A 21,424-nucleotide genomic window follows, 5' to 3' on the forward strand; every position below is an offset into this window, starting at 1 on the left:
CCTCCTCAAACTCAGTCATTTCAGATCAAGCCACTGCTGTTTTCTAGAGAGTCATCATGAAGCCAAGTTAACTCCTAAACTCACAAGAGCATTTCTTTGGGTCTGGCCTTCAGGACAAGATGGGAGTGTGTGCCTTTATAACCATCACATTAACAGGGAACCCAGTGTCCCCAGAAAAGGTGCTTCCTGACAAGGGTATCGAGCTTGTCATCTGTGAAGGCACTCTGTGACTGAGACTATGCAGTCATTTCTTACCAAGGACACTGCCGTCTCCTCCAACTTGACCAAAGGAAGTCATGTCTGAGGACAAAACCAACTTGCCTGGAAAGCCACGATTTCATTGTGTTCCCCAGGACGTAAGATCCCAAGAATCGGAAGAGTGGGCCATACCATGTGAAATGTTAATTTAATTAAACAAATAATGATACCTCTCACCAGAATGTGATCTCCCAGAGTAACAAAACCCTTGTTTGTCATTTCCTTGAAAGGGGCCTCTTTCAAAAGCTGTGACGTCATGACGTAGCTGCTCAGGCCACACGGTCAGATATTCAAAATGTCACACAGAACAGGACTGTTAAAGCAAATCTCAGAGGTGCTGAGTCCCTCACTCTTCACCAAGAGCTTCAAGGCCTGGGGACTCGGTTTCTGCCCATGTGGCTTCTGCCCCGGCGACCTGCCGTGGCACAGGCAGGCATCGCTCGGCTGCCATGTCCACAGGAGTCTGGTCACTCCCTTAGTGTTCTTATTTGGACAGATCCCCCCCCCATGTAATCAGGGAGGACTGAAGGAGAGTCGTGTCTGCGTTGTACTGAGACACTTTGGCCACCTGCTCAACTCAGACAGAAGTCATAGCAAAGCCCCTCACTGACCAACAAAAATCCTTCCTTCGGCTCCACCCTCTCTCCCCACCCTTTGGAGAAAGAAAAAACTGAGTAAATAAGTACACTTAGTGCCAAGATGTAGAGGTCAACAAACTCTTGCTTTGTCAGAGGAACCTGGGAATCAGGTCAAGTGGACTTCAGGGAATGTCAGACCTTCCCGCCCCACGGTGTTTGAGCCCGAGGATTAACAGTAAGAGAGTCTGGAGGGAGCTCGCCAAGAAGATAGGCCGCAGACATCTGATGCCACGGCTTGGCTTGGGAACACCTAAGAGGTCTGGCAATGCAGCCTCTGTTGACCTCACTCAGGGGTTGAGCATTGCTGGTGGAAACTTCCTCCAGAGCGTTCATCACAAGGACTCCAGCTTGTCCATGGCAGCGGTATTCTAAGATGGCTCCTGGTATTCCCAGGCCCTGTATACATGCCCCGACTCCTGAGGCTGGGTAGAACCTGCGAATAAACACGATTCCTGTGATTGGGTCACGTGACGGGACAAAGGTGAAGGGAGTTGGAATGCACAATGCAAGTCCCTCCCTAGCCAGCTGATCTGAGTGCATGGACTCCATTCTGGAAATGTCTGATTCCATCAGCTGTGTGTAAAGGAGGGTCCCCTGGGTGGGTGTGGACTAATCGGATGAGCCCTTCAAAGGAAAGACGGTGAGTTAGAGCGGTCAGAGAAGAGAAGTTTAGACCCCAGGAGCTGACCTCAAACCTCTATGGGACTCCAGCTTCAGCCAATTCCTTCCCTTTCTGGCCTCTGTGACCTTGAACAAAACAGCCAGATATGGAACACGTCAACTTCTTGTAGATGAGTCAGATTTCTGTCACTGTGATGAAACACCTGGAAAAAAAAATATCAGCTAAAAGGAAAAATGTAGGGGAGCAGCTTCAGGGGTGAGGGCCATGGCCGGTTGCTGTGTGTGCTGAGCTGGTAAGCGTGTGACCTTGGTTGCATGGTGTAGGAGACAGCTACTTCAGGGCTAAGCAGAAGGCTCTCAGGGTAAGAGAGCAAGCGTGAGGGCCTGAGTTTTAATCCCCAGCAGCCACATAGAAAGCCAGGCACGACTGCATGCAGTTGCAAACCCAGTGTTATGGTGGGGATGGGGGGGGAAGGGCAGAGGCAGGCATGTCTCCTCGGCTCACAAAGCAGACTTTCAGTTCAGTGAGAGATCTCCTCTTAAATGAGGTAGCGAGCAATGAGAGGAGAGCCTCTGGTGGCCTCCTCTGGCCTCTGTATGTAACACACACACAGGAGCACGTATACACACACACACACACACACACACCAGTGTCATCGCCATGATCACCATGATCAAAAACAAATACTCTGCATTAGGTACTGCAGGGGAAAACACGCCTGGACTTCTCCACATCCATGTTTCCTGGACATACTTCCTTCCAAGGCGTGTGTGCTACTCGTTGGTGAAGCGAGCTGAGGTGTAGGTGGAGGAAGGTTCAGTCAGGGTTTCCACGGCTGTGAGGAGACACCATGGCCACAGCAACTCTTAATAAGGAAAACATTTCACTGTGGCTGGCTTACAGTTTCGGAGGTTCAGCCCGTTATCATCACGGCAGGAAGCACAGGGGCGTTGCAGGCAGAAGTGGTGCTGGAGTAGGAGCTGAGGGTTCTCCCGGGGCAGCATGTCCTTCTGTGGCTGTGAGTCACTGAGTCTGGGCTTGAGCTTCTGAGACCTAGTGACACACTTCACCCAACAAAGCCATGCCTGCTCCAATAAGGCCACACCTCCTAATAGTGCCCCTCCCTATGGACCTATGGGGGCCCCTTTTACTGCTTACACCTCTGAAAGCTGTGATGAAGGTAAGGGACCTGTTCTGTGGACAGGCATCCCATTGTCCTCGCTGAGCATGATCGGTCAGGTGAGTAGACACCGTTCCTGTAGTTACAGATGTCATGCGTGCCCTAAATGTGGGGAGTGGCCCCTTCAGAAAGCAAAATGTCTACCAAAACTTCCTGAAGCAGGTGATAAGCAGCATCCAAGCCAAGAACCTGCCCTGGTGTGCGAGCTACGGTGGGCACTGACTGTCGACGACGTGACGGGGTTAAACGTGTCATGGAAGTACGCCTGTGAGACTTAACCGCAGAACCTACTCTAAAGGTGAGTGTCACCGTCCGATGGGCCGGGGTCCCGGACCGAGTGAGAAGCTGAGCGCTGGCCTTCCACTCTCATTCATTGTTTCCTGGCTACAGATGCCACAGGGCCAGCTGCCATGTATCTGTCGCCATGACTTCCCTGTGCATTCAGGCTGTGAGCCAAAATAAACCCTTGCCCCTAAGTTACTTTTGTCAAATATTTTTGTCACAACAATGAGGCAGTGACTAATAGAGACCGTGTGCATTTCTGGGCTTGGGGACTGTTCTCAAATATTATCACTGGGGCTGAGCCCGGCAGCTTGAGCCAGGGATGAACGCTGAATGGATTGAAAGGGTATAGAAGGCAGCGCCACGCAGCCCCGGCATTTGACAGAGGAGGGGAAGCAAGGCTCGGGAGGGTCAGCTATGTCGGATGCAGAGCATGCCCCGTAGACTCACGTGTTTGGACCTGCTGGCACAGTTTTGCAACCTTTGGGCATAAGGCTTGGAAGGCAGGCACGGTTTTGCAACCTTTGGGCATAAGGATTTGGAAGGCAGGTGTAGGGCCCTCTGAGTAGGATCGGAGGGTTACAGGCTAACTCACTTCTAGTCTCAGCAACATAGCCCATGGCCTTATGTTTCCACGGCCTCAGACTGAAGAGACTCCTGCCCCCTCTACCCACCCCCGGGCCTTCCTGCCACAGTGATGGGCTGTAATATCGCCCAGAGCATGACCATGGACAAACCCTTCCTCCTCCATCGTCAGGAGTCCTGTCACAGTAGTAAGAGTGACTAACACAGCTCTCTCCCACAGGCACCCAAGCAGGACTCTGCTATTCATTTCCGGGGGATTCAGTAACAATGTATCATGAAGACAGTGGGTGGCACTTAAACCATCAGAAATGTGTTACCCTCTCACTGGCCCAGAGACTGGAACCTTCGACTCATGTATCAGCAGAGCCAGCTCCCACATGAGCATTTCAATATTTCAATTCATGCGTCAGCAGAGCCGAGCTCCCACGTGAGCACTCAGGGGAAGGGTGCTTCCCCGCCTCTTCCTGCTTCTGGTGGTGTCAGCCTTCCTCGGGGTTCCCAGACTTTCTGCAGCACCCTTCCTGCCTCTCCCTCGCCTGCCCATGGTCCCTTCCCTGTGTGTGTCTGTGTACTGTCTTTTCTTATGATGTCGTCAGCGACACTGGAATCAGGGACTAGCTTCACCTAATAGGACTTCACGGGAATTCAACTAACTTCATCTACAAAGATCCTCTTTTGAAATAAGGTCACACTGCGCAGCTCTAAGTCGCTGTGTGTGTGTGTGTGTGTGTGTTCACACGCGCACGCATGTGTACTCAGATCTAACCACAGCTGCCTTCATCATCTGCAAGTCCTCCCCAACAATGGTCTTCATCACTACACTGCGTGATGCTATAACCCAGGACTCAGAAATCAGAGTTGAACAAGGGATAGCCTTAGAGGACATCTAGCCAGCGACTGACAATGATCCCAGCGCCCAGCTACACATGAGATAGTGCCTCGTACACCTCTGTCTGTGGGGGAACGAGAGTGGGATGAGGAAGGGGGCAGGCACTCTTGGGGCATCCCTGGTACCATGAAAGACTGCATATTGTGGCGTGCTGGGGCCCCTCCTGTCAGAGGGCACCCATGAGTCTGGAGCGCGATCTCTGGGTCCCTGAATCTCTCGGCAGACAGACAGCCATCCATACACTTGATTTCATCGCACGGCTGTCCCACTCGTGTTGGTGTCAAGCATAACCAGGGACTTCTTGTTCCTGGCACTTCTGACAAGACAGAAAATTGCAGGGCTGAGAAAAATGCCCCCTCTCAAACGCATTCTTCATTGTATGGGGGGGGGGGACCAACCAATACCTGGGGGTGGGCTTCCTGGGGCCAACAGGGTGGATTCACACGTTGTTCTCCGGCCCCACAGGGCCACATTTGACAGGTTAGTCCCCTAGGACGTCACCCAGAGACACGGGCTGTGCTTGGATAAAGTCTCAAATCTATGTCTGCATCAGACTGGAATGGCCCACTGGTACTTCAAGTCCAACCCAGTGGAAGGTGGAGAGGTTTGCGGTGGGAGGAAGTGCCACCTACTGGTGAGAAGGGGAGGCTGGCTTGCATAGGTCTAGGGCTCCAGCCTCAGGGAGGCTATTCCCCTTGGTTTATCACCTCTCCCGTTTCTCCGAGTCTCTTGCAATAGGGAGCGGCGTGTCCAAGCCAAACAAGATGGCTTCCCACTCAAGCTGTCCGGCTACTGTGGAGCCTCTCAGATCAGTGTACTGACAGAGCCCTAGGCCAGCTCTCCACACCCGGTCAGCCCAGAGACTGAAGGGGAACAGATGAAGCTCAGGTGACCACCATCCCAACTTCCCTGTGTCTTGTGAAGCCAAGAAGTCAGAGTAGAAATGTTTGCCACCCTTGTGACAAAGGATCAAATTTCCATAAACTTGTGAATTCATGCCCAATTCATTCCGACAACTTACATTTTATGCCAATAGGCAATCAGAATTAAATATTAATTGACATATAACCAGATATGTTGTAGATTGTAGATCTAGATCCAAACTCTAGGGACTCACTCTCTGCCTTGGCTTCCCCAGTTCTGGGGCTCCAGGTAAGCCACCACCATGCCCAGCTCAGTTTTTGGACCTTAAGTCTGCTCAGGATTTAGCTGTTGCTTTTTTTGTTTGTTTGTTTGTTTTGTTTTGTTTTGTTTCTCAGTACTGCCTCAAAAGCCCTTCTGGGGAAAGGGACTGGAAACATGTCAACTTCTAAGTACTTAATCCCTGAATGGGAAAATCAAACAAGCAAGTGAAAACCTTAACGTCATTTGAAAACATTTCCTGTTCTCAAACCGGGGTGCGTTCTCAGAAAGGACTAACTCACTTCCGGGTGTTGGGGTTATCACAAGATAACACTGCAGCCTGTAGGCATGGGAAGATTGAAAGAACCTTGGTAGGTGTTGGTACTTAGGCAATCAGAGCTTCAGAAAGACGTCTAACCTGGATTCACAAACAGCGGCCACTTGGAAAGACGCTCTGTCAGGGCCACAGAGACAGCTGATCTGATGGACTGTGGGCAGCCCTAGGCCAGCCCTTGGTGCCACTGTCCTTGTCCCATCACCAGGAGATTTAAGGGAGGCGTCGAGGAAGAGGTGACGGTGGACAGTGCCCTCAGAGGGAAAACGGCTTCTTTCCAAGAGGGTGGCTAAGTCCGCCAAGCAGCCGGCATCCCTGGAAGCAGCCAGAGTGCTCTAGGATGGGGAGAGGGGTGGATGGCTGATGCTACAAGGATAGGCGGCACAGCTATCGAGGGCATAGTAACTGTTTATTGCAGAAATTACTCACTAGAGAGAAGCGAACAACCCTGAGGAGCCGAGCAGTTTTCCACCACCGAACTGGAAGCCAAAGAAAAGTGAGAGGTTCCGCTGCTCAGTCTTTAATTCCTTCCTCCGTACACGCCCCTAGCCATGCCTAAAAGTGGGCCTGGCTAGTGGCGTAGTTCACCGCCTACATCAGTATACGTCTTTAGTCACGCCTAAAGTGGGTGTGGTTAGCAGTGCGGTAAACCGCCCTTTTATTACCTCCTCTGTATGCGCCTCTAATACACCACATGGCTAATGGAGGAGTACTAAGTTTCCCCCTACGGATGGCTATGAATGAGGTGAACAGTGTGTAGGATAAGACCTCAATGGTGGTCTGACCTGAGACCTAACTCTCTGGACAGAGGACTCCCCATGCCATCCATGGTTGTGGATTACTGCTTCAGAACGTAATTTTCCTTGAACCATGACCTGACCAAGTTACCTGTCCTAGTTTAGGCCACACAATGGCAGCTTTGGGCTCTCCCTGACTATACAGTGTCATTCAGAGACACAGCTGTCCAAAACTCAAGCTGAACCCTCTGCAGTTGAGAACAGCGACTTTGCCTAAGCCAGGCTACAACAGCAGTGGTGGCTTCCTAGACACACAGAGGACATAGGAAGACAGACATGACCTGCAAGTCCCAGATGAACCTGTGCCTGTGGCCAGGGATCACAACTACCCATTCGGCACTATAAAGTGACCACACCCAGGGCATGGTGAGAGATGAATCAGAAATTCAAACTTTGAAAGGTAATCGACTTAAGAGGAAAAGCTAAACCGTTGCCATCTTGTAATGCTTACCACTTAATTGGTCCATTTCGTAGAACTGTGGATTACATATTCTTAGGACGAAGCATGTGCTGAAGGGGAGCCCTGAGCTCCACTTGCTCTGGGAGTTGGGGGAGGCTGTGCATGTGTGTGTGTGAGTGTGTGTGTGTGTGTGTGTGTGTGTGTGGATGCCCACACAGATGTGTGTGGGAACGTGTGAAGGTGTTAAGGACACATGTGCATGTATTTGTGTGCACACAGGGGATGGAGGCCTTGCAGGCTGGCTTCTACTGTGAGTGTGTGTGTGTGTGTGCACATGTATGCAGAGGGTCTGCACACAGGGAGTGCAGGTTGATGGGGAGTGGCCTTCTGTGTATACGTTTGTCTTACTGGTTGATGAATAAAGTACTGCTGGCCAATAGGGAAGCAAGATAGGTGGGACTAGGCATCAAGGAGGATTCTGGGAAATGTAGTAAAGAGAAGTCGCCCTGTGATCCAGGCAGGAAGTGACTTAGCAGGGCAGAATCAGTGTAGAAGCAGGGACAAGCAGGAAATCTTCTCTGCAGAGACACTGAGAAAACTCCATGTAGACCCCAAAGGAATAAGTGGCCTGGACCTTTTCTCCGGTAAGATAAGATCACAAGGAAATATTTAGACTAGTAGTTATGAGTTAGAAATAAGAAGCCCAAGTCACCAGCCAACAACTTATAACTAATATAGCGCCCGCGTGTTTCTTTGGGGCAGAGAAGGGTAGCAGGACCTAGCCAGGCCAGAAGCATTAAAGTTACAGGAGGCTTTGCAGGCTGGCTTCAACTGTGTGTGTGTGCGCAAGTGTGCAGAGAGTCTGCACGTAGGGGATGGAGGTCTTGCAGGGTGACTGTTCTTCCATCTCCAGTTGTTGGGAGGACTAGAGAGGATACCCATGCTCTTTCCCAGGCTGCGGCTGTCTGTAGTCAGCCCCACCAGGAAAGTTGGCTTTCTAATAAAAAAAAATATTAAAATTGTTTTCTAATTCTCAGGTCGCAGCAACAAATAAGTGAGAATAGAATTGCATGATCCCAAAGGTTACGATCAGTCTCTCTGGAATTCCACCACTGGGGGTGGGACTAGGGTATAAGGGTAGCGCTGGGGCAAGGGGTGTGGCTGGGGCATGGGGCAGGGCTGAGGGTGGGGCTGGGATGGGGTGGGGGAAGAGCAGAATGGGAGTGAGGCTGGCAACAAGGACTAAAGGTGACTGCCCCAAGGAGCCACCTTCCTACAGCTACCAGTATAAATGGGATGACCTGTTTCCGTCACCTGGACAAAGAGGTCACACATACCTGCTCAGGCCTCTTGAGGTACCACTTACACGTCTGTGGTTCATAGCTCACATATGGATTATCTCACACCAGCAACCTCTGGCTCAAATTTGATCTCACCTTCTTTTAAAGGAGGTTCATTTTATTCCTTTAAGTCAAAATGGAAAAGGTAGAGAAGGGGGAGGGAGAAGAAGGGGGTGGGAAGGGGGAGAGGGAGGAAGGGAGGGGGAGGAAGGGAAGGAGGAAAGGAGGGAGGGGGAGGAGGGGAGGGAGGGAGGGAGGGGGAAGAAGGGAGGGAGGTTGGCTTCACTTTCAGTCTTTACTGGAATTGGGAGTGGTTCAGCAGTTGAAGTACCTGCTGCACTGGGGTTCAGCTTGCTCGAATGTGGACATGGCAGCCCACCCTGTAATTCTAGCCTCAGAGGTGTAGAGGGATCTCTAAAGAAAGCTGTCTAGCAAGATGCGCCATATAGAACTTTGGGTTTGACTGAGAGACTCTGCCCCGAAAGAGTAAGGAGGGAAGATCCTGACATTATCCTCAGGCCTCCCAAGCATTCACCACATATGCACGGCAGCCACATGCATCCAAACACAAAGGCACACATGCAGGCACATCACACACACACACACACACACACACACACACACACACACAAAAGAAACTAAAGAAAAACAATAAAGTTGATTGAAAATGTTTTATTTGTAAGGCACACCATTGGTGATCATCTTAATATCTAAAAGATCAAAATTAACAGGACTAACACCCTATTATCCACTCATTTACCAAGTGTGAATGTCACATTGTAAAAGCTGACTCCTAAAGAGATGTGAAATAATTTGGACTGTGGTGATATGGGCTAGACACGATCCTAAAACCTTCTTCCCTCAAGTGACAAAGAAACTAACTACTGAGCTGAAGCCAGAGCATATAAGAAACAAGGATATGAACAGGCCTCCGTACTGGACTTCATGTCCTTGTGAGACATTCTTCACCCAATCTTAGGATCTTACTGTTTGCGTGAATCTCACTTTCATCCAAACAAATTGCCCACTGAGTAGATTACGCATGAGGGTTCCAGAACCCACCATGCTCCACAGCCAAGTCTACAAGAGACGTTTCCTGGAAGACGTGTGGCTGTGAAGATACAGCCAGAGATGTCTGGTAGAGCCTCTAAGCAGCCTCACATTTTCTCATCTACAACTGGGCTGGAGCCCAGCAGCCACCCATGGGCCTAGCTATGATGCTGGGCGGCCCCAGGGATGAAGGAGGGAATGCCACAGGAGACCAGACACTCCTCGTTAAAGAGCAGGAGTGCTTAAGAGTAGGATTTTCTGAGCTTTCTCCTGGAATTTAGTTGCCCTGCTTGGACTCAGAATGAGATAGAAAGCAGATATGAATGAGCTAGCCTCAGAATGAGATAGAAAGTAGACATGAATGAGCTAGCCTCAGAATGAGATAGAAAGTAGACATGAATGAGCTAGCCTCAGAATGAGATAGAAAGTAGACATGAATGAGCTAGCCTCAGCCGCACGCTCTCATTGAAGAACTGCCACGAGCAGAAGTCATAGGCTCACATGACATAAGACAGGGGGAATTCTCCACACTGCTGCTGACAGAAAGAGTCCCCGTGAAGGCACAGTTCCTCTAGAGGACAGAGAAGAGAAGGGACCGGGAAGGAAGTTAGAGCCAAAGGCCCAGGAGCACACTCTCTACACCCTTCCAGGACTCAGAGGCGACAGCATCCTCGGAGCAGAAGAGGACACCCTGGTCCCATCACCCCAGTTCCTGCTATCCCTTGGCACTGCGGGGGGGGGGGGGCGCCTACGGTCCCTATGTGACTCATCGGGGACAAATCCTTTGTCTTAAGTCTTCTGTGATGACCATTGAGGCACCAAGAGGTCCCCTCATCAGCCCCTTACAAATGCCACACCATGTATGAAGGAAATTATGTGTGATGTGTATCTGCATGTGCACATGTGTGTGTATATGTGTATGTGCGCATGCACGTACACACACGCATGTGCACACACACACACACGCACGCATGTGCACACAGGCATACATGAAAGATTGAAGAATCTAGAAATATTCAACAATTTGTTACCAAAAGTTACACACAGTAAGTTTTAGGTGATTTTTACTTTCTTCTTCGTACCCTCTAACAGTGCTCTAAAGTGTTTCGTTTTAAACTAATATTGAAGAAGAGAAAAGCAAGCTGTGTATGTGAAATATCAAAGAAAGACTAACTTCTGTGAAACAGGGGGATGGAAGTCCAAGTCTTTGAAGCACAGCGCGAAACACCGCTGCCCTAAGCACGATCACGAGAGTACGGGGTTAGCATAGACGAGATGTAGCAATGAGTAGACAAATCCAAGGCCATGCACCCTGTGGTGGCATTCAGAGAGCTGGAGACATCGTGCAAACGCCGCCTCTGGGGAAGCACAGAGGGCTCTCCTGGAAGCCTCGCTCACTCATCTGAGAAAGGGACCGGAAGGCAAGCGAGCATCACTTCATCCTTTTTGCCGCATCCGAGTACGCGTGTTCGATCTCCCGGTCAGCCGGACATGTGTTAGTGAACTCATCCCGGGCATAGGCGTTGTTCAAGTACCTCCAAATGCCAGTCATTTCAGAAGGAAACTCAAAACCTCTGTATTTCTTGGCCACGATCTGAAAATCGAGAGGGAATGATGAGGAAAGGGGTACAACACTCTCCCGGGCCAAGTCAGACCATCTCACCCCTAGGAGATGCACGGCGTAGCTCCTGGAGTCATCCTGGGATGCCCTTGGTGGCACTGTAACATTGCTAGGGCACCTTGAGGACAGGCAGGGTCACAGAGGGACAGGAACCAAGTGCAGTCACTCTATAATGGAATCTAGACTCACCTAGGGCACAAACCTCTGGTCTGTCTGTGAGGGAGTCCCTAGACTGCGTCAGTTGAGGTAGAAGGATCCACACTAGCTGTAACAGACACGATTCCGTGCGCTGGGGGCCCGGGTTGAATTCAAAGGGCGAAGGGAGCTGAGCACCAACACCCATCGCTGTCCGTGTCCTAACTGCTGATGCAATGTGACCATCTGCCTCCCCATTCCAGCCTCCACACCTTCCCTGCCGTGACGGCTTTCCTGTGAGCCAAAATAAACCTTCCTCCTCTAAGTTTCTTTTTTTTTTGTAATATGTCAAAGCAAACCACAACAACAATAATAATAATAACAATAACAACTAATCTGAGATCCCTGCAGTCCCACCCGCCAAGCTACCAGAAATGATCCTTGGGATCCCCCGTGCGCGTGCACACGTCAGTGGCTTCCTCCCTGTGTCTACGGCAATGCCGCTGTCAGGTGTCACCATGTGCTGCGTGAAGGCACGTGACGAGTCTTCATCTTAGACTGCGTCAGGACCTTTGAACCTCCCGTATCTCCCCCCTAGCTCCCCATTCTCATCGCCAGCAATCCCTAACATCTGCGTGTGGTATCTCTGCAGAAGTCCGTCACTGCCGGATGCATGAACGAAACAGTGTGACCTCATCATCGTGGAGACAATGGAAGCAAGAAAAAAAATAGCAAGTGGGGTGCATGTTCTAAGAAGCGCAGCAGCGTGAGACGCTTCCCTGGTGAGGAGCGGGCCAGATGGGCAAGACGCTAAGGACCCCTCCCAATGCTGGGGGATATAAGACTTCCAGTGCCCCACACCCGAAGAACCAAGAACAGGAAGTCATCCTGTCAGAGTCCCAGAAGCCAGGGGTCTGAAGTCAAGACCTCATCAGGGCTCTGCCTCCACTGAAGGGACGAAGACCGTGACACACGCGCTGGGGGAGGGGCACGATCCCATCTGCCTCAGTGGCCATTTCTGCTGTGTCCCCTCCCTCCCTGCTGTTCCTGGCATGGCGGGATGAAGCAGGAGACACAGCACCAATCAGATCTTAGTATCCGCTAGCAGCCATTGGCGCAGTGTGGCAGCAAGTTAGGACCAAGGAACATCTGGAAAGCCTCCGGCATGGTGTGGCGTCCTTCCCTGAACACAGACTTCAGGATGCTCAGGCCAGGGGTTTCCATTTCTTTGGTTGGCACTCACCTGCCTCACTTCTGACCTTTCTGAAAAGTCTTAGCCTAGAGTCTCAAGCAAGCTTAGCAAGGGCCCCTCCGCTGAGCCCAGCTCCCTCTTTACCTTTTATTTGGAGGTGGAGTCCTATTAACTCTCCCAGCCAGGCCTTGGGCTCACTCTGTAGCCCAGGCAGGGTCGAGCTTGCAATTTCCTTCCCCCAGCCTCACAGGCAGCTGGTAGTACAGGCCTGCGCCATCAGGCCTGGATATTTTAATATTAACGAGGCTATTTGCGAAACGTCTGCCTCTCGTGCATGGACTCTTGCGTGTATAACTTCTCTGTGTGTGTATAATCTCCATGCGCCTGTGTAACTACGTATGATGGAGTGCAAGCGTGTGCACACACTGTGGAGTTCAGATTGGCACCAGGTGACTTTCTTGATTGCTAACTGCACTTTAAATGTTTTTTAGATTTACTTTCTAAAGTTATATGGATGGGGGGATGGCTGTGCATGGGAGTCCAGATGCCTGTGATGGCCATAAGGGAGTGTTGGCTCCCATGGACCCAGTGTTACAGGCACCTGTGAACTGCCTGACATGGGTGCTGAACTCAGGTCCTCTGGAAACGCAGCAAGTGCTCTTAACCTCGGAAACATCCCTCCTGTCCCATCTTATTGTTTTAAAGACATATTTCTCTCTCTCTCTCTCTCTCTCTCTCTCTCTCTCTCTCTCTCTCTCTCTCTCTCTCTTTTTGTGTGTGTGTGTGTGTGTGTGTGTGTGTGTGTATGCACATTTACGCATACATCCCCTTTCAATAACCAGAGGGCTGAGGATTCATTCTTTGTGAGAGTCCGCTGATATCATCTATCAAGTTTGACTCCTGGTGGCATCACAGGAGGGAATGTTTACATCTCCACTTCTTCCCGGCTCTTCTCCTGTGCCCCACCCCCACCCCCACCTGGTGACTGTGACCACACCCAAGTTTACCACATCCTGGCTTTCCTCTGTCCCTGCAGCAGCTGTTTGGTCTCTGAGCCAGCATCAGCTCAGGTTCCCTACTGAAAGGGCTGCAACTCCAAGCAAAGCAACTCTTGAGAAGGACTTGTCCCCTCCTATTGAATTTCCAGCTGTGGATTCGTTTTATAAATTTATCTCATCTTTAATTAAAACATAATTACCCTCTCTAAGCCCCTGAGTCGTGTGTTCTCCAAACAAACGAGAACAGAGAAACCAAACAGGTGAATGGCAGAGCTGTGTGTGTGCTGGGACTGGGTAGCTAAGTCTCTCGCTCTTCCGATAGTCCTTGAGCAAGCCAGTGTCTGAGCAAATCTATGCTCTAAGTTAGGTCGAAATAGCTTCCGTTTCTCAGCAGCCTTTTCCAACACATGCCTTATCTGTCTCCCATTCCTATTTTCGTGATCATTTGGGTATTTCATCATAGAGCAATTTCACTGCTCAGGAGCACTCATTTTGCTGAGGCCAGTGTCTGGGTGGATAATAACCGGGGATATAACACTCTTTCATAAAACACCAGACAGCCTTCCCTTTCCTCTCTTGAAGTAAGGCCACTGTTTTCTGATTTTTGATGTCATGAAGATACTTGAGGCCATTGTGAATCCCAACCCCCCACCCCTGCCCCGTGGGTTGTTCTATGGTCTGTCTGTGTCGTCCTTGCTGTTTTTAAGCATTATTGACTGTCTGATGTGGTTTGAGTACCATCCCTAAAGGGTCACATGTTGGCAGCTTGGGTCTCAGTGGGACAATGTGTGTTGGGACCTTCAAGAAGAAGAGCTCTAGAGGAGGGCATGGTTGGGACAACACACTCAGGAGAGACTGAAGTAGTTCTCATGGCACTCAGATTAATTCTGTGGGGAGGTCTCACCATATGGTCACTTCCTGTCTTAGCTATGGTCTCTTCCTGTCTCACCATATGGTCACTTCCTGTCTCACCATATGGTCACTTCCTGTCTTAGCTATGGTCACTTCCTGTCTTAGCTATGGTCACACACACACACACACACTTACCCTGGGATGCCGTAAGGTCCCCACCAGAGTTGACTCCTGCTCTTGAACTTCTAAAACTGAGAGATAAGTAAACTTTCCTGCATACCCCTGCCTCAAACATCTTGTTATGACAATGGAAAGGAGCAGGTGCAGCTCTTAAGGGCCCCCCCCCACTGCAGAATCTCGGTGAAGTCTCACCGTGTTGTTCTGGGAATGTTTCCTACACATGGCATGGCCTTGGGAGCAGAGCTTTGGGGCTAACGATGTATAAGCCCTTGCCTGGCTTTGATCCTCAGCAGACAATAATTACAGTACTAATATAAAAATAAGGCAGTCATGTAAGATGGAGCATGAACGAGCTCCTCCCCTCTCCCTCCTTCTCCTCCCCTCCCCTATCCTCTTCCTCCCTTGCCTCTCCCTCCCTCTCCTCTTCCTCTCCCCCTCCCTCTTCTTTCCCTTCCTCTCTCTCCCTCTCCTCTCCCTCTCCTCTCCCTCTTCTCTTCCTCTCCTCTCCCTCTCCTCTCCCTCTCCTCTCCCTCTCCTCTCTGTCTCCTCTCCTCTCCTCTTCCTTTCCCTCCCTCCCCTTCCTCTCCTTTCCCTCCCTCTCCTCCCCTTCCCTCTCCTCTCCTCTCCTCCCCTCCCTCTCCTCTTCTCTCCTCTCCCTCTCCTCTCCCTCCTCTCTGTCCTCCCTCTCCTTCCTTTCTCTCCTCCCCCTTCTCCCATCATGAACTTAAGCATCTAGAGCCTGTCCATTTGACCTTGGGTGATTTGTTTTCAGATTCAAGCTCATCTCCACTTAGATCATCTCTGGCTATACAGTGGCCCCATGTGGATTCTTTCTTGCTGCTAGTCATGGTTTAGTAAGGCAGACATGTTGGGGCTACCATTTGCTTAGAAATTCTGTGAGGCTATAAGAGGGTGGGCCAGGGCCACCGGGAGAGCAAACTCAGTCTTCACAACCAAGCATCGCCTGGGAACCTCAGGCCTCTACTCTACTCAGGGACACATCAGAGCTGGAGTTAGAGGTTAGCATCAGAGCATTCAGCAGTTAGCATTAGGATAAAGGAACTCTGTTCAGCAGCCTCAAAACACAGTGCCAGATCCCCTCCCTCCTGCTACCCCATCTCCCTCCAGGGGGTCCCAGCGGGTGAGTGGCTGGGCACAGGCTATAAAGGTGTCCTCGGCATAGCCCTCCTTCAACTCCATCTCTTTCAAGACATCGCCCAAGTGTGCTCTATAATCTTTCCCTCGCCGCCACACCCCACCCTCTAAGCAAAGGTCTCAGTGTTGCAGAAACAAATTATCTACTTCTGAAGAACTTTAATCCGAACAGAGGCAGGGGGATCTCTGTGAATTCGAGGCCAGCCTGAGAAATCCTGTCTCCAAAAAAAAAAAAATTAAGAAGCACTCATTGAAGATCAAGGACAATTTTCTTAGGGTGTAAAAGAAAAAAAAAATATATATATATAAAACCATACATCAGTCCCGTCTCTTACATTTCTTTTCATTTGTGGGTGACCTGTCATTCTTTTGCAGGCTTGTGAAAGATGAAACCAATACTCTATTTTTAATATCATTTTCAGTGGGTTTCAGGAAGGGAGATAAATTATAAATCTCTCCACTCTTGCATTTTACCATAATTCTCATTTCCTTCAGAAGTGCTCTGTTTTGGAAGATCATTAAATAGTTAGCATTATAAGTACTAAATGGCTTGAAGATTTCGTGTCTAAGTCTTATATTAGCACCATGGACTGCTTTTAGCACACACACACCCGTTCCCCTCCCATTCCTGCAGCTAGCCCTTTATACTTTTACACGTGTGTATGTCTGTGTCTGTGTCTGTGTGTATGTGTCTGTGTGTTTCTGTCTGTGTGTGTATGTGTGTATGTATGTGTCTGTGTGTATATATGTGTCTTTCTCTGTGTGTGTGTGTGTGTCTGTGTCTGTGTGTGTGTGTGCTCATCTCATCTGAATGCAATCATCTGAGTGCAGGTACTCACAGAGGCCAGAGGAGATGTGGATCCCCTGGAGCTGGAGTTACAGGTGGTTGTGAGTTGTCCAATGTGAATACTGGGAACCAAACCCAGGTCCTCTGCAAGAGCAGCAAGCACTCTTAACCACAGAGCCCTCTCTCCAGTCCCCCTTTTTTATATGAATAATCGCATTGTGATTAGTGCTTTGTGGCTGTGATGATTCTCATGTCCCTGTGGTTTGGATAATCAACACTTTTACAAGGGAGGTTGGGTCCCCAACTGGTAGTGATAGCTTCACCGATTGGTTAATTACAGTGGATTGACTGGGTAATAGGAAGTGGAGCCTAGGCCACTGAAATCCTGGGAAGGGTCTTGTCTCTGGCCCTCCCTAGCGTGCTCTCTGGCTTCCACAGAGTGAGCTGCTTGCCTGTGCCGTATTGTTCACCACAGGCCTAACACCAGCAGAGCCAGCTGAGTGTGACCATACCTCTGAAACCATGGGCCAAAACAAACCTTTCTCTATGATACTGCTTTTTCTCAAGCATTTGTCAGAGCAACTACAATCCCTTCTTCATCCTGTACCTACCTGTGTGCTGCTGGGTCAGTCACAGCAAAGACTAAAATTCCATCCCTGAGAGGGACTAAACAAAAGCGCAGTGGTGTAAGTATCTCACTGGAAAATGGCTTCTAGATTCAGGTGTTGGAGAGCTGAGAAGCCTTCGTTAGACTTTGGATGTTGGGACCCGAACAAGGCTATTAACAAAGATAATTCACCCAAAGAATCACGAGTGTCCACCTTAAGTAGGTCTCCTGGAAGCACAACACCGAAGAGAGAAAGGAAAAGCTAAAGGCTGAGGGGGAGAGAGCGGGAAGAAGATGGTGTTCGGGAAGAGAAAGGTAAGGTAGCCCACCGCGGACTCTTGGAGCCAGATGGGTGATTCCACCAGCCAATTAAACACACGAACCTAGAACGTGGCATTGACTGGTATTTCCCATGTCTCCCTTCTCCCCACCCTTACACCCCTACACCAGCCCGAGACCCATCGAGAACTGAGTCAAACTCAAGATGCCCCCATGCAAGACTTTGGACATCTGAGGGTCACACACGGAGCAGTGGCAGCCGTGATAACAGCAACTGACACCTCTAAGTGGCAGCAATAGGGTCGGGGGAGAGAGAAGCAACTCAGAAGTCCAAGTGTGGGCCGGCCGCCTGGGAACCCCAGGGTTGCCGGTACGAGTTCTGATGTGCTAGGTCACCTGGTGAGAACTAAAATTAAAAAAATAAAAATCTAAAAGCCACCCTCAAATAATTCTAGTTGGATACAACCATTGGGTCTTGTAGAAAGACAGGGTACCAGCTACAGAAGAGGCCAAGCCAAGTAGCTATATCAACGGCTCTTAGCAAAGGAAAGCTGATATTAATAATTGACAGGACACCCTAGAACAATGTTTATCCCTGCGACTGTCAACAATGCATCGTCTCCAAGCCACATATGGTAAAAACCAAGGAGACCCTGAGACTATCGGCGAAGACAGGTAGGGAGCGCATTCACTGGTATTTAGGAAAACACCTGGAGCTCATGGGTCCACTTGTCTGAACACCGCAGCCTGGCTGCCTTGAACAGAAACCGCAGGTTTTCGATTCAAGCCTGTGTTCTAGGCCTATTTCGGGGTCTGACCGAAGTGCAAGTCAGAGCAAAGAACCACAGAGCCTCCTTCGTGCGTGCAGCACGGGGTGCAGAGTCAGGCGCAGAGACAAACCTTAATGATGTGGAGCTTGGGTAAGAGGTTGCAGTCGGCCAGTGTGAGCTCGTCCCCATCCAGGAACTTCCTTCGGGAAACAGTGACATCCTCTGTGCTGTAGGCGTCTATCTCATCCGGCAGTGGGCTGTTTAAGTAACTGTCCAGCTTCTTCAGGGCCCGGAGCAGGCTCTTCTCATAAACTAAAACGCAAAGGCAAGAGACGCCTGAGAGAAGCCGTGCGAGCGGCTGCCGCTTCGTTTTTCTGCCTTGGCAAGAGAGAGCTGGATGCGCTTCCTTTCCGAGACAGGGCTGGTCAGCAGTGAGGAGGCCAGAAGGACACGGAGGCAGACAGAACTCAGTCTCCCTGGGCACCCTCACAGCTGTGCTGCTGCTAGGACCCGTCTGGATTCTAAAAGATATTTCTAACTAAACTTTTGTATTTATTTGTGTCTGTGTCTGTGCCTGTGTGTATGTGTAGCATGTGTGCAGTGTGTGTATACCATGTGTCCAGTGTGTGTATACCATTTGTGCAGTATGTGTATACCATGTGTGCAGTGTGTATGTATACCATGTGTGCAGCGTGTGTATACCATGTGTGCAGCGTGTGTATACCATGTGTGCAGTGTGTATATATCATGTGTGCAGTGTTCTCAGAGGCCAGAAGAGGTCTCCAGGTGCCCTGGATCTGGAGTTAGGTGTGGTTATGCGCCACCTAGCGTAGGGGCTGGGAACTAAACTCCAGTCCTCCGCAAGAGCAATGTGTGCTCTTACTTGCTGAGTCATGCCTCCAGCCCAAACTCTTCAAACATTTACGAGAAGCTATGACTAGGTAGAGAGTGACAGGGACATCATCTAAACAGCTGCTGTGCTGCCGGTGGGGACAGCTGGGTACTGAAATGTTTCCCCATAATAGTGTTGCATTTTGGATTCCCAAACTCTAGAAACAGGCTCTCCAAAGTCATAGGCAGAGTTAAAGATGGGGGCATCTTCCTTATTTCCAGACTTCCATCTGTACCCTCTGTGAAACAAGCCAGATGCCCGGGGTCTCTCCAGCAGCCATGTGGGATACCGCGTGGGAACAGAGCCCAGAACAGGAATACTTACTCTCGTTTGCATCCTTCTTGGTGTTTTTAATAAATGCAGAGAATTTGGCAAAAACATCATTTCCTGCTGAGTTGGATTCGGGGTGTTGTGTCCCCAGCTTAGGGTACCTTGAAGAGTTCAAAATTGGAGGGTCACAAAAAGAACAAAAGCTGGTTAGGATAATGCAGCAGAGAGGAATATCTCCCTCTGGGAAGATATTAAAACAGCGAGCTCCCCTGCACTGGGTTAGCAAACTATGCATCTCAGGGCTGAGTAAGAAACACGATTTGGGAGAACTGCATTGTATCAAGCCCTGGAAAGACCAGTCCTAGGACACGGGGGTCGACCAGACGTTCATGACCTAATTCCCTCCCTGGTCTAGGGAAAGGGTTTGACTTCCTAAAGGGTCCACACTCTCACAAAAGCAGACATGAGAAACAGTTATCCCACACAGCAATAACGCCTCCTCCATGCCGTATGCCGTACCACCCTGATTGCCAGCCACTCTGTGGACATAAAGAAGGGAAGCTGTGATAGTTGGTTTTAAGTGTCAGCTTGTCACATTCTAGAACCACATGAGAGAACAGCCTCAGTTGAGGAACTGTCTAGAATAGATTGGCCTGTGGGTATGATTTGATAGTTAATTGATACAAGAAGATCCAGTCCACTGTGGGAGGTGCCATTCCCTAGGAAGGGGTCCTGGACTATGTAGGGGCAGGCATGATAGTAGCAGGTGCCGGCATGCATTTCTCTCTGCTCTTGGTTGTGAGCGGGATGTGGCCGGCTGACATCCTACCCTGCAATCCTGGACTACAACTCGGAGCTGTGAGAAAACAGACCTTGTGCTCCCTCCCCTCAGCTGCCTTATTGTCAGGATGTTTCCATCACAGCAACAGGACTGAAATCAGACTAGAAGCAGAGTCCATCTTAACTCAAGTCGTCTAACCCAGCTGTTTCCTCTGGCCTACTGTGCTTGACCAAAGAGAAAAGCACCAACAATGCTGTATCAGCTCCAGGAGGCCTACCGTGGGGGAACTAACTTCTCCTCTAAGAACTCCTCGATCTTGTTCACGTCCGTCTTGACTTCGCCATCAAAAGTCATGAAAGGAGGATTCGTCCCGGGAGCCAGGTTCTGGAGGTCCGCAGGCTTCCTAGATAGGAGGGAAGAACAGTCTGCGTAGATGGTCTCGGCATTTGGGGTCATGGGCGAGGGCACGCTGCGCCACTTAAGGGATACAGCCCTTGAGAATCTGAAAGTGGCCCGTGAATTAATAAGGTGGCTTGCTGGAGATCAAAGCCAAGGAACACACTAACTACTGATGGGTGAACTCACCCCTCTGCAACCCCTTTTCTGGCTGCAGAGGTGGGACAGTTAGCTCTCCAGCGTTACCCTCCAGGAACAGTGCTTGCTCAGCAGACCTCCGGAGGCATGCAGCTGCGGGATAACAGGGAAAGCAGGCTCTCGCTGGCCCCCAAACCCCATGTCTCCCTGCAGCCCATGAGCTCTATATGAATCATACCACTTGGCTAGCACTCGGTCTTCATTTCAAGGCTAAAGGATAAACATACCATTACATGCCCGCGGCCCTTAGCAGCATGCAGGCGCGTGTTTGTGTATGTGCGTATACATGCTTGTCTACACGAAAGAGTGTGTTGCCTCGTGCAGGGAATTAGGTCCCATCATTTCAATGACCCAGAAGCCTCATCTCACCTTTTCAGGTCCACTGTTGTGACGTTGAAGATAACACCCTTTAGCCAGAGGATCATAAAGAGACGCTGAGAAAATGGGCAGTTTCCAATGCTCTCCCCGTCATAACCAGCCTGAGAGTAGGAAAAAGAAGAGATCTTCATCTGACCTATTCTCACAGCGAAAGATGTCAACAGTCACAGTGCAAGCACACAAACTATGATGGATTTTTATGAATAGTCATGTAGCCTTCTGAGGTCATTTAACTCAGAGTCTACATGGGTTAGAAATGGTGCAGGAGGATGCTTGTACACACACACTCTCTCTCTCTCACACACACACACACACACACACACACACACACACACAGGAAAAAATGGGGATTCGGCCTGGAGAGACGACCCAGTGGTTAAGAGTGCTGTCTGGCCTTGCAGAGGACCTGGGTTCCGTTCCCAGCACCCACGTGGCG

General features: G+C 50.1%; 1 protein-coding gene and 2 long non-coding RNA genes across 3 annotated transcripts in view; 1 reads left to right on the forward strand and 2 right to left on the reverse strand.

The window, feature by feature from the left end:
• Positions 1-389: 389 nt before the first annotated feature.
• On the reverse strand, positions 390-2,592 carry LOC121141884. Its single transcript, XR_005878813.1, has 3 exons — positions 2,420-2,592; positions 1,585-1,720; positions 390-1,329 (listed from the first exon to the last, which is right to left on the reverse strand). It is a non-coding gene; the product is annotated as an uncharacterized LOC121141884 (long non-coding RNA).
• On the forward strand, positions 2,200-4,815 carry LOC121141885. Its single transcript, XR_005878814.1, has 3 exons — positions 2,200-2,757; positions 2,861-2,996; positions 3,786-4,815. It is a non-coding gene; the product is annotated as an uncharacterized LOC121141885 (long non-coding RNA).
• Positions 4,816-9,104: 4,289 nt separating this feature from the next.
• Positions 9,105-21,424, reverse strand: part of Clic6 (chloride intracellular channel 6) — a 36,632-nt gene continuing 24,312 nt past the window's right edge. Inside the window, exons 2-6 of the mRNA XM_040750453.1 lie at positions 20,980-21,089; positions 20,294-20,419; positions 19,290-19,396; positions 18,204-18,385; positions 9,105-11,091 (exon numbers count right to left, since the gene is read on the reverse strand). Coding sequence (XP_040606387.1) covers positions 10,930-11,091; positions 18,204-18,385; positions 19,290-19,396; positions 20,294-20,419; positions 20,980-21,089 — 687 coding nt within the window. The 3' untranslated portion in view covers positions 9,105-10,929. The remainder of the gene's footprint in view (positions 11,092-18,203; positions 18,386-19,289; positions 19,397-20,293; positions 20,420-20,979; positions 21,090-21,424) is intronic.

Source organism: Mesocricetus auratus, unplaced genomic scaffold, assembly GCF_017639785.1.
Source record: "Mesocricetus auratus isolate SY011 unplaced genomic scaffold, BCM_Maur_2.0 Super-Scaffold_100008, whole genome shotgun sequence".
NCBI classification, from domain to species: domain Eukaryota; kingdom Metazoa; phylum Chordata; class Mammalia; order Rodentia; family Cricetidae; genus Mesocricetus; species Mesocricetus auratus.